This window comes from Coenobita brevimanus, chromosome 6, assembly GCF_032717465.1.
Source record: "Coenobita brevimanus isolate Jiangsu-jjx chromosome 6, ASM3271746v2, whole genome shotgun sequence".
Taxonomy (NCBI): domain Eukaryota; kingdom Metazoa; phylum Arthropoda; class Malacostraca; order Decapoda; family Coenobitidae; genus Coenobita; species Coenobita brevimanus.
In genome coordinates this window covers 65,435,552-65,449,105 of record NC_136959.1, presented here as the reverse complement: position 1 = coordinate 65,449,105, position 13,554 = coordinate 65,435,552, and the positions used below count along the sequence as shown (strand labels likewise).

The window sequence follows — 13,554 nt, the reverse complement described above, 5'->3', positions numbered from 1 at the left end:
GCTGCACATATTTCTTCTGTGAATATCTTGCACACACCTTCCGCGTCCCCCATCAGCTCCAATTCATATTTACGCAATCGTTCCTCCACTTCTGACTTATATTCTGCCTTTTTCTCATCCTCTTGTAACCATTCCACTCTCCTTGCAGCTACTAGTTCCTCCCATCCTTCCCTTCTTCTATTTCTCCATCTTACTTGGATCTTGATTCTGGCCACCACCAAGTAGTGGTCAGAAAGTCCACTCCAACCTCTATTAGCTCTTGGATCCATTACATATCTTCGCATCCTTTCATCCACACACACACAATCAGTCATTGCCTTCCTTTCATTCAGTTCACCACCCACCCTTCTCCTCGCTCGCCAAGTATACCTGTGGATCTTTTTGTGCCTGAAGAGGGTATTGGCTGTCACCAACCCCCTTCCGGCACAAATGTCCACTAACGCACTGCCATTCTCATCTATCTCAGCAGGCACACCCCAGTCGCCAACTATTCCATCCACCTTCACATTCCCTACTTTTATCATTCATATCACCAATCAAAAACACTCTCTCATTCCTTCCAGACTTTTCCATGCACACTTCCACATATGTCCAGAACTCTTCTCTCATTCTGCTTGCACAAGATATATATATAAAGGTACAGTAGACCCTCATTTTCTGTGGTCAGTATATCATGAAATATTACTGTGGACATTTAATCACACAAATTGTTCGAGATGAACCATTGTTTTTTTGCCAGTGCATTTAAGAAAATCCCAGATTTTTACCAAACATCCCCTTATGACCTTCTTGAATAATGTACAATACTCCCCATCAGACTCATGCATAAAAAGACACTGATCATCAGTAAGGACAAGAAATAGTGAATGAACATGAATACAGTGGTAATAAGTGACCAAAAAGTGGAAATTTAATGCACCTCTAACCCCATGAGAGCTGAGGGTAGGGCTTAAAACCCTTGAAGTTGCTTCCCAGATTTGAGAGGTGGGTGTTTTGAATGGTGGTAGGAAAGAATTGAATATAATTTAGCTATTTTTCCATGTGAAGCTTGTTGGTTGCTGTGCAAAACAGGTTTGGGTAGATGTTGTTAGTGCCATGTAAAATGTGTTTCATGCAAACAGAATCTGCAGAATGGAGAGTCTGCTGTGTAATGTACGTTTTACAGATTCCATCCATCCATCATCCAATCCTACATTGCCCCGTGAGGAGCGTAGGAGCCCGGGGCTAAGCATTTGGTCCCGACATTTAAGATGGACAGTTATCAGGCCCTGTTAATCCTGATGGAGAATCTTGGGGTATATTACTGTTTAGTATATACTTTTTTATCATATTCTTAATATTTTTCAGGATGAGTCAGAGGGTGCTGCTCCAGATAAGTTAATGTACTCCGTCTACACCATGAACCCTTGTGGCTCACTGCAGCTTGTCAGCCGCGTCCTAACCAAAACATCTGCATTCCGTGAGTCAGAGGAGCCAGTTGAACGAGCCACCATCAAGATCAACACACTAAAAGAGGAGGGCCAGAAGGTGGAGCCTGAAATTGAAACGCTCACTTTAAGGGAAAGTAGTCCTGTCTCAGGATCAGAAGTGAGACAGGAGGAGATTGAAGTGCCTTCTGACATCACAAGTTTGGAAGGTAGGAAACAGGAAGTACTGTTTATTTCATTTTCTTCAAGTTCTCCAGTTATGTGTTGTAGTTTTCATTTTATTTTTATCTCTAGATGATCTCTTTAGTTAAGGAGAGGCTTTCAGAAATGGAAGGGGTACATATAACCATAACTAATCCCTTCAGTTATTGAAATCATCCCACATTATATTAAATTGTTGGCAGCCTGATTAAAATGAAAAGATGACTCCTATATTGAATGGGTTAAGGTTACTGTGCTTTATTTTCTGTCTTTAACTTGCCTCAGGGAGTATTGGAATGGAATACTACCGACATAAATCCCAGTTTGTTGTAAAACAGACTAAGAGGAGGAATTAGAGTGAGAGGCTTTAAATCTACACTTACTGTATTGATGTAGGGATTTGTGTCAAGTACAGCCATGTTCATATGTTTGCCAACACTTCCCTGCTGGTTGTGATATTGGTAATAGGCAATGAAATATTTTTATGCATTAATAATATCAAGTACAGCAATGAAGATTTTGAGGAAGAAAGATAATTTGACCTTGAGGAGGAATGAGGAGTAAGGGAGACAAGAAAGCATGCTGTCAGGTTAATGTACCTGATAGTACCTCCTAAAGCACAGGAGAGCGTGGGGGAGATTGTATTAGGGGCTTCCTTTCTTATGATTCATTTCCTCGGTGAGATCAAATAGCAGTTCACTGAATCTCACTGCCTTATATTGAAAATTCCTGACGGATGATGATGATGATGATGATGGTGACAATGATATTTATGGCGAAACCATCCACTTACCCGATAGAGTGCTGCTTTGGGTGTCTGCCCTATCCTGTCTTCCCTCCTTCCTCTTCTGTCTTTGTTTTCTTCATTCTTTCCTCTTCCTTTTACCTATGGGTGACTTTACACTCCCCCTTCTATCTTTCCTTCATTCTTTCCTCTTCCATCTGCCTGTAGGTGACTCTACAGTGCGTGACAAGCCAAATGGTTTCCTGTACACCAGGAAACCATTTACTGCACTGGTGGTAATCTTATAACCAGATTATGGCGCCTGGTGGTTTAGTGGGTAATTAAGGTGCTCCAATTGGATTGACCCCATGTAGGTTTATATCCAAGGGTGGTTGGGGTTTGTTGCCCATGTAATGCCACTTGGGGATGAGTGAGGCTGGTCATGTCTCATCTCATATCTCATGACCAACTTGCCTAGCCCTGGGCTCCTATGCTCATGGGGCAACATTGGATTGGATGATGGATGGATGGTGATGATTTTTTTTTTTCTTTTTTTTTTTTTCAGAAAAACATATGATAAAAACAAATAAAAAATCATTACCCAAGAAGATGGCAGCTTGTGAGGAGAGTCCTGCAGGCACTATAATCACCACAGATATAGTTAAGGTAAGTTGCACAGGCAGTTCTCATTATAAGTATCCTTTTTTGACATCATTTTTTGTCATTAAGTCTGGTAAATTAAAGAAAAATTCCCCATTAACCTGTGAACTGCAGATGCAGCCACAGCCATTTCAAGATGCCTTTTTATGTGCAGTTCCAACACTGAGTTGAAAATTTAATTTTCTGAGCACCCTGGGGCAGATTGCTGACATTTGACCTTCATCTCTAGCTTCCTTTCTGGTCGTTCTATAGCCGCTGTTGTAGACGGCCATCGTTCTTCTCCTAGATCTGTTAACAGTGGTGTTCCTCAGGGCTCTGTCCTGTCACCAACTCTCCCTCTTTTTATTCATCAATGACCTTCTAAGCTGTACATCTAACCCTATCCACTCATACGCCGATGACTCCACCCTTCACCTTTCCATTCGATTCCCGCAACGTCCATCTCAGCAGTTACTTCAACAAACAAGGGATGAAGCTATGGCACACCTAATGTCTGACTTGGCTCGTATCTCTGACTGGGGTAAAAATTTTTCATTCATTCATTGCCAGACGCCATGTATCCCAAACGGGGTGGCCAAGGGCTTAGAGTTAATTGTTTTACAGGGAGGGGCACTAATCCTCCACCAACCCCACTTGACACGTGGGGATGCCAACAGCATCTGGTGTTCCCAGGCGGTCACCCATCCAAGTACTAACCAGACCCAACGTTGCTTAACTTCGCTGATCGGACGGGAAGCGGTGTACTCAACGTGGTATGGCCGTTTTTAATGCATCAAAGACTCAGTTTTTGCACCTATCAACCCGACAAAATCTTCCACAGGTATACCCACTAATGTTTGATAATATTCAGCTTAATCCTGCATCATCCTTGAACATGCTTGGGGTTTCATTTACTTGGGACTTGTCTTGGAAAGATCATATTACATCTCTTGTGAAATCTGCTTCCAAGAGATTGGGTGTGCTAAGCCGACTCCGTTCCTTCTTTACCCCTGCACAATTGTTGACTCTATACAGGGGTTTTATCCGCCCCTGTGTAGAGTACAACTCTCATGTGTGGGGAGGCTCCCCACATACAGCTCTTCTCAATAGGGTGGAGTCAAAGGCTTTTCGCCTCATTAACTCTCCTCCTCTTACTGACTCCCTTCAACCTTTGTCTCTTCGCCGCACTGTTGCATCTTTATCTCTTTTCTATCGCTACTTCAATGGTCACTGCTCCTCTGAACTGTCTGCATGCATTCATCCACCCCTACGACGGGCGCATAGCATCCGTCTAGCAGCAAACTCTCATCCCTTTTCTGTCCAACTCTCTAATGCAAGAGTTAACCGTTACTCCCTGTCCTTCATTTATGCAACAGGTCAGCTCTGGAACTGTCTCCCTCTGTCTGTATTTCCTACTTCCTGTGATCTCCAGTTTTTCAAACGCAGTGTGTCCAGGCATCTGGAAATGATCGGATCTTGAATTTGGCTCTCTCTTATATTTTGTTTTTCTCTTGGAAGGAATAGTTTTGCAGGCTCGTTGCCTTTGGTTCCTTCTTCTTCACAAAAAAAAAAAAAAAAAAAAAAAAAAAATGTCATACAGAGGCATTTGGAGCCTTCGCCTACTCATAGCATACCTGTGTGCCTTGGTAGTCATTGTTTGGTATAACAGAAGATCGAAGTCAGACCCTAAACTTCAAAAATTAACCTTTGCTACACCAAAGTAGATACTGAGCTGGTTTTGTGTTTAGTAATATTTATGCTTGAACTCTTTCTTATTGTACTCATAGAATTTGTTTATGATTGATATTCCTGGTAGCTGCAGTTTTACCAAGGCCTCACCCCTCATAATAAAGTAAATATCCAAGCTCATTATGGCCAAACTGCAGTAGATTTTGACCAAAAAATTTGTATGCCCATGCTCCAGCATGCTGTCTTCAATATTATACACTGGCCTGTGGGGAAAAAAAAAAAATTATATATGCTGTATATATATCCATCCATCCATCATCCAATCCTACTTTACCCCATGAGGAGCGTAGGAGCCTGGGGCTAGGAAAGTTGGTCCTGGCATTTAAGATGAGAGTGACCAGTCTCACTCATCCCTGAGTGGCATTACATGAGCAATAAACCCCAACCACCCCTTGGATATAAACCTTCACCGGCTCAATCCGATTGGAGCACCACTAAACCACCAGGAGCCAAAATTTGGTTATATGGTTACCACCCAGCATAGTAAATGGTTTCCTGGTGTACAGGAAACTATTTGGCTTGTCACTTAGTATAGAGTCATCCACAGGCAGAAGGAAGAGGAAAGAATGAAGGAAAGAAAGACACAAGAGGGAGTGTAAAGTCACCCGCAGGCAGAAGAAAGAGGAGAGAATGAAGGAAAGAAAGACAGAAGAGGATGGATGGAAAGAAGGATGGAGGAGAGGAAAGGGCAGACACCCGAGAGCAGCACTACTTCAAGTGAGTGGATGGTGAGTGCCCCCACCTACCACAAAAAATATATATATATATATATATACTACATGACAGTATTGTGATACCAACTCTAACGTACGGAAGTGAAGCTTGGACACTGTTGGAAGGACACAAGTCAAGAGTGAGAGCAGTGGAAATGAGTTATTTAAGAGGAGCCTGTGGAGTCACGTGGAGAGACAGGCTGACGAATGAGGATATAAAGGAGCGTTGTGGTGTGGATGTGGATGTGATAGGAAGCGTTATGAGGAACACACTGATGTGGTTTGGCCATGTGGAGAGGATGGAGGGTGAAAGACTGACGAAGAGAGTGTATGTGAGTGAGGTGGAGGGGGGAAGAGGGAGGGGGAGGCCGAGGATGAGATGGAGGGATGGGGTGGAGAGGTATATGAGAGAGGGGGGTGTGAGTTGGGAGCAGGGGAGTGAAATGGCGGGGGACAGGGCGACTTGGAGGCGATTTGTTTGTGGCCACCCCAAACGGGATTGAGGCGTCTGGGAATAGGTAGATAGTAATGGAAAATATTCACTCAGCTTACGTGTTCATTTTTTTTTTTTTTTTTTTCAGAGGTGCTGTATGTTTTCTACTTTAATTCTGTGGAGTTGTTATTTTTTACTTTTTGTCCCATTTTCTTTTGTTGTTATCACTTTGTTCTTACAGCATTATTTTTCCTGCAGAATTGGTGAAAAAATATTAAGGTGAAGATACCAGACTTAAAGGCATCCGACAACAACCATATTTTTTTGGGAGGTTTATAGACTATTAAGGTTTGTGTACCCAGTATTTTATTAAATTTGACCAATAATTACCCTCCGAAAAAAAATGCATAAATGTCTTGGGCTATGTCGGACAGTGACAAAAATTGCAGAAGCAGTTTCTGCTTTTCAACCTTGCACCTCCTTGGAACTTACAAGAGCCTTTTTTTCTTATTTATCTGACTACTCATGGTAAGAAATTACAAGAAGTGAGCCACAGAGAAGGTTGCCAAGTTTAAGAATTACTCTCAAGAGAGTCTTAATGCAGCTGTTCAAGCCGTTCTGGATGGACGGATGACTGTTCGCAAAGCTTCCCTCGAGTTTAATGTGCCTCTCAGCACGATCTTAGACAGAAAGAAGGCCACAACTGAAGGGTTGCACATTTGTCATCCAGCACATCCCACCTCACTAACAAGGAAAGAGGAAGAAGCATTAGCCCAAAATGTAGGAACTCTTGGGGACTATGGCCTAGCATTTGACTCCAAGGACCTAAGGAATTTCATCAGTGTACATCTGGACAAAACAGCCAGGATGGTTGTGCCTTTCAATAACAACCTGCGGAGGAGGATTGGGTTGCTGGGTTTTGTAAGAGGAATTGCCATGTTCATACCAGAAGACACTGTCAGAATATCTGTTGAAATCATGCTGCCATCACCCAAGAGCAAATTCAAGACTACTTTTTCCACCAAGAAGATTCCTTGTTTGGCATTTCTCCATCAAACATCATAAATTACAAACAAACCTACAGGATGATCCCAATTAAAAAATGCAGTTCTTCATGACGGAAATCAAGTATGCAGAGAGGGTTATGAACACAAGCAAGACTAATACCTCCATCGTATTTGCTGTCATTGCGGCCGGGCAAATGCTTGCCCCTTACGTTGTCTACAAGGCTGAGCATCTCGTGGATACATGGACTACAGGAGGTCCAAGCAACTGTCACTATAACTGCATTTTATAAGTAAACTTGCTTTGTGAATTTAAAAAAAAAAAAACTAACAGTAGGCTTTATAGAATATTTTATTTTCAGAAAAAAATTTAATTCATAAAAATTTCCATAAATTCCATCTTAAAATTTTTTCAGTATACAGTATTTATAGTTAATTTAAATATTTTATAACATTAGTGTTTGTAGAAGTAGTTATTGTTTGGCTGAAGGGCATTTCAAATGAATATTAATGTATTGTCTGAAATAGCCCCAGAGCCAAGATTTTCAGAAGTCTCTATCTATTGCCAGACGCCTCAATCCCGTTTGGGGTGGTCACAAACAAATCGGCTCCACGTTGCCCTGTCCCCCGCCATTTCACAGCCCTGCTCCCAACTCACACACCCCCTCTGTCATATACCTCTCCACCCCATCCCTCCATCTCATCCTCGGCCTCCCCCACCCTCTACCCCCCCCTCCACCTCACTCACATACACTCTCTTCGTCAGTCTTTCACCCTCCATCCTCTCCACATGGCCAAACCACCTCAGTGTGTTCCTCATAACACTTCCTATCACATCCACATCCACACCACAATGCTTCTTTATATCCTCATTCGTCAGCCTGTCTCTCCATGTGACTCCACAGGTGATTTTCAGAAGTGTTGCTTTAAAGATTTGCCAAAAATTTATTTTTTATCATAGAACATTTTTCTTTGCACCATTTTATTCTCAAAGCATTGTTCTATATCCATGGAATAAATGAGGCTCCTATGTCAATTACAACGTGTTCTTTGTGGCAAAAAGTGTTCTGAAAAGGCCGAAAATGTCAGAAATAGTCCCGTCTGATGGTATACATATACAGGTATATATACACACACACACACACACATACACACACACACACACACACAGTATATCATCATCATCATCATCATCAACATCGTCATCTAATCCTGTGTTACCCCATGAGGAGCATAGGAGCCCAGGGCTAGGCAAGTTGACAGCCTCACTCATTCCTGTGTCGCATTACGTGAGCAGTAAACCCCAACTCCCCCTTAGATATAACCCTGCCCAGGCTTAGTCCGATTGGAGTGCCTTAATTACCCACTATACCGCTAGGCACCATAATTTGGTTATATGGTTACCATCCAGTGTAGTAAATGGTTTCCATATATATATAGCAGGTAGATGCACTCGTCATTCACTCATTCGATGTAGTGCTGCTCTCGGGTGACTGCCCTTTCCTCTCTTCCTTTCCTTCCCTTTCTACCTTTCTTTCCTTCATTCTTTCCTCTTCCTTCTGTCTATGGGTGATTCTACATTGGGTGACAAGCCAAATGTTTTCCTGTACACCAGGATCCATTTACTACACTAGGTGGTAACCATATAACCACATTATGGCGCTTGGGGGTTTGGTGGGTAATTAAGGCGTGCCAGTCGGATTAAGCCTGAGCAGGTTTATACCCAAGGGGTGGTTGGGGTATATTGCTCACATAATGCCACTCAGGGATGAGTGAGGCTGGTCACTCTCATCTTAAATGTCACGGACTCACGACCAACTTGCCTATCCCTGGGCTCCTTTGCTCTTCATGGGGCAGCACAGGATTGGATGATGAATGAATATGCACACACACACACACACACACACACACACACACACACACACACACACACACACACACACACACACACACACACACACACACACACACACACACACACACACACACACACACACACACACACACACACACACACACACACACACACACACACACACACACACACACACACACACACACACACACACACACACACACACACACACACACACACACACACACACACACACACACACACACACACACACACACACACACACACACACACACACACACACACACACACACACACACACACACACACACACACACACACACACACACACACACACACACACACACACACACACACACACACACACACACACACACACACACACACACACACACACACACACACACACACACACACACACACACACACACACACACACACACACACACACACACACACACACACACACACACACACACACACACACACACACACACACGTATCTGTATTGCTGGTTTGAATGAGAGAGTCCACAGCAGGAGTGAGCCTACTTCTCTCTAGTCCTCTTGATAGCTCTCTACTCACTGGGTTAGTACTGGTGACCACCATGGTTTGTGGCATTGTATGCACACCCTGGAATGGTGCATGTGGTGGCAAACTTCTATGATTTTGGACCCAAGGGTCAGCCAGATGAGCTACACCCCCTCCTCTCCTTGTCAGAAGGGCAGGACCAGTTCCAACCATGCACAGTGATAGTTCATGCCATGCACAATAAATCTGTATTAGAGAGAGAGGGAGAGAGAGAGAGAGTACCGTAATTGATGGGAAATTTATAAAAAGTTTGTGCCCTCAGGTTTCTGAAAAAATCCTTGACTTCTTTGACTTTTCTATTTTCCTTCCTGTACAAAAACTTTAAGGTACACTATCAGTGTTATGTGCAGTTAATTCCATGGTGATATATATTTTTCTTGCATAATGTTTATCGATCAAAGTACATTACACTCTGTATAAAACTTTTTTGTACTCACTGGATTTGCCTTGGAGCACTGTATCCGTGCTGGTACCTGGGAACTTAATGTATTTATCTACCATTGACAGCTTGGACCTGAAGACCTGGAGGTGAAGAACTATTGGTGTGGGCTATGTGAAAAAGAGTTCCCCTCAGCTGGAAGCCTGAAGGTCCACCTCTCACGTGCCCACAGTCAGGTTAAGTGGTGCCTCACATGTACCAAGGTCAGAACTTGGGATATCATCATTGTCATCATCATCACTTATCATCACTTTTGTCTGCATTGTCACCTCCCCTGTTATCATCCATGCTGTTGGAATTATCATCTAAATCTAATCTTATATAGCTACCAATTTCTTAAGCATAGAGATACAGATGAGATTTCTTTTTGTTGTCAGATGCTGTTTTGTGTAAGAGATTGCCCTTTTTTTATCTGGATACATAGTTTTTCATATACCGGCAATTGGTATACTGGTAACTCTGCCGCATAAATGATCAGCTTTAGCAAATGAAACCACTTGTGAATGGTATTAACAGTTCATCTGAAGCCCACTGCCAGACTGAGCCTTCTTGGAGGGAGAGTGGTAGCCAGAGTTAACTATGTTATTCTTGTGAAATGTGACTGGGGAAAGGGTGTCTTGCGAGAGTATTGCATGTGAAAGTTGAAGTGTAATGGGTGTTTTTATGCAGTAGTATGTGTATATATGGCATTGGTGTTAAGTGGTAGAGTGCAGTCATATGCAAGGAAAGAAAAGGATATACTACCGGAACTCACTTTAATGATCTGCCACAACCTAGATTTCAAAGTCTAGGCTTGGAGCAGCTGGGGAACAGATGATGAACAAGCTACTTTTTTACTGAGCGTGCATGAATGCTCATTGGATTGAAGAGGATATAGAATAGGAGTTTGACATATGCCCCAGTAATATTACATGATCTGGAAAGCCTCTTCTCATCTGTGATCAAACCTTTGCACTTTCCAACCACTACACCATCATGCATAGTCATACTAGAGAATGAACTCCTGCAGCCTTAGAATGTTTTCACTATTCTAGTGCTGTAACCAATATGATCTGCTGAGCCAATATATTGTTGATTTTGCATTTTTTTCTATATTAAACTGATACCAATTTTTACTGTCAGGATTGGCATATCGATATGGACAGAAGAAACTTGAATACTGTATGCCTTTTATTCATGATTTCGATCATTGTTTATCCTAATTCTTTGTGGAGGAGTGATGTTGCTTTGACACTGTTTTGCAGCCTAATAAAAAAATATTAATGAAAAGCCATAAAGGTCCCAAGATAATTAGTGGGTGAGTAGGAAAGGAGATTTAAAAAAAAAAAATTACTACATAAATGAAACATAACCCTCATGGCCAAAAGCAGTGAGTTGAGAGTGAGATACCGTATGCTGGGCCTACTGTACTGGTGAAATGTAAGTATGGTAACTGTGTGGGTTTTTACAAGTAACTGGTGTGTACACACACACACACACACACACACACAGCCGGAGAGAGCGGACGTCCAAGGCATCGCTCCTAACCTTGGGTAGTTTCAGGAATTTTGTCTGTCCTGTCTCCTAGGGTCTTTCTTTAAATATAAAATATTGAAAGTTAGTAGACTACCAAAATTGTAAAGATTTGTTGGCAATAATATACATGAATGTTTGTGGCTTATTCGGTAACAGCTGTTTAGGTACTTTACATTAAACATGGCCGAAAACGTAAACAATGAGGGAATGGAATTTCAAAGTTTTGATGTTAATACTAATGTCATGGACCTGGTGAAAACATTAATTATGAGGATTAGTGAACTCGAAAAAAAAGTAGAGAATCTAGTGATAAAGGATGTATCAGGAAATACGGAAACCACCATACAGAGTCTAATCCAGTCCAACGAAACAGCCAATGAAGAGATTAGGAATTTGAAGAGGGAAAATGTTGAACTGAGGAGGAAACTTGAAGAGAGTACTAATAAAACGGAGAAGGTGAGTAATGTATTAGAAGAACATAAGGCAAAGTGGGCACACGTAGAAGAAGAACAGAAAGAAGTGGTCAGCTTAAGAGAGATCATCCAGGAAGAAAGGGAAATGAACAAGAAAGAAATGGAAGAAAATGTAGTGAAAATACTGAAGAAAAAAGAGAAAATAGTGAGAGAAACTGTAGAAAGGAACAGATGTGTGGTAGTATTTGGAAACAGGGAAGAGGAAGAAAAGGTTAGGTTCGCAAGACTCGAGAGAGACACGAACATGGTGAGAGGAATATTAGGCAAGATTGACCCCGAAGGAGACAAGTGGGTAAAAGAAATTGAGGAAGTAAGGAGGATAGGGCCTTATAAGAAAGGGGAAACAAGACCAATGAGAGTCAAGTTTACATCAGAAAGTGTAATAAATGAGATACTTAAAGTGACCTGGAAATTAAGCAAAGAGGCGGGGATGGAAAATATTATAATAAGAAAAGATCTGAATGAAGAAGAAAGAGAAGTTTTAAAATCATTAAAGGAAGAAGTAAAGGAAAAAAAATGATAAGAGGACAGAGGAAGAACGTAATACTTTTTTTTGGAGAGTATTGGATATGAAAGTAAGGAAATGGTATTTAAGGAAATAGAAGTGAAGGAAACTAGGGGGGATGGTTGTGAAAGATCAGAAGTTGAGGAAGTGGTACGGACAGAGAGTAGGAGAGAAGAGGGTACTAATAATGTCAAAAATAATTTGAAGGTGATATATACTAATGTTGATGGTTTCATATCGACAAGGATCGAAATTAATGATTTCTTGAGAGAACATGAACCTGATGTCATGTGCTTTGTAGAGACCAAATTAAGAGAAGATATTGATGTTCATTTGGGAGATGGTAAATACAAACTGTGGAGAAAAGACAGAAAAGAAAAAAAGGGAGGAGGAGTGATGATAGCAGTGAAGAACAACATAAATGTAGATACTGTGGAAATGGGAGAAGGCAGGGCTGAAGTGATATATATGAAATTAGAAACTGGAGAGAATGTTAAGAGAGATATGGCGGTAGTGTATGTTCCCCCAAAGACGAGAGCATGGAAGGATAATGAATACCATGAGATGTTGTCAGATATGGCTAGCTACTTGCAAAAAATAATTGAGAAAAGCAATAATATAATTTTGGTGGGTGACTTTAATTGTAAAGAGGTGAACTGGGAGGAATGGTACTCGGGAGGCGGCGAGGATTCGTGGGGCACTATGTTATTAAATATAATAATGAATAATGTGATGACGCAATGGGTCAAAGAAGAGACACGGTTTCGAGGTGAGGACACACCAGCAAGGTTAGATTTACTGTTCACCAAAGAACCCGATGTAATAGAATCATTGGAATATCTCTGTCCTTTGGGAAAAAGTGATCACATGGTCATTGAGTTCCAGATGTTAATAGGAAACGTCGAGCCAAGAGACGAGCTTCATAGACAGGGAAGATACAACTTTGGCAAAGCAAATTTTACAGGCTTGAGAAACTTTTTTGAAAATGCGGATTGGAGAAAATTCAGAGAAACAAGAGAGATACAGAGGAAGTGGGATATCTTTCTAGACCTCTATAATTTGGGAGTGGAAAAATTTGTACCAAGAGTAAGAGGGAAAGAAAACAGGAAAAAGGAGTGGTTTAATAGAAGGTGTATGATAGCCAAAAAAGAGAGAGATAAGGCGTGGAACAATTGGAGAAAGAGAGGTAACGACAGAACAAAGGAAGAATATAAAAGAACAAGAAACGAATACACAAGAATACGTAGGGAAGAAGAAAGGAATTT

General features: G+C 41.6%; 1 protein-coding gene and 1 non-coding gene across 2 annotated transcripts in view; one reads left to right on the top strand and one right to left on the bottom strand.

Annotated features, from left to right (window-relative positions):
- The window catches only part of LOC145402248 (uncharacterized), a 42,978-nt gene that overhangs the window by 14,272 nt on the left and 15,152 nt on the right, over nt 1-13,554 (top strand). The window contains exons 5-7 of the mRNA XM_080274374.1: nt 1,348-1,636; nt 2,918-3,018; nt 9,865-9,999. Coding sequence (XP_080130500.1) covers nt 1,348-1,636; nt 2,918-3,018; nt 9,865-9,999 — 525 coding nt within the window. The remainder of the gene's footprint in view (nt 1-1,347; nt 1,637-2,917; nt 3,019-9,864; nt 10,000-13,554) is intronic.
- On the bottom strand, nt 3,660-3,778 carry LOC145403288 (5S ribosomal RNA). Its single transcript, XR_013897968.1, has one exon. It is a non-coding gene; the product is annotated as a 5S ribosomal RNA (ribosomal RNA).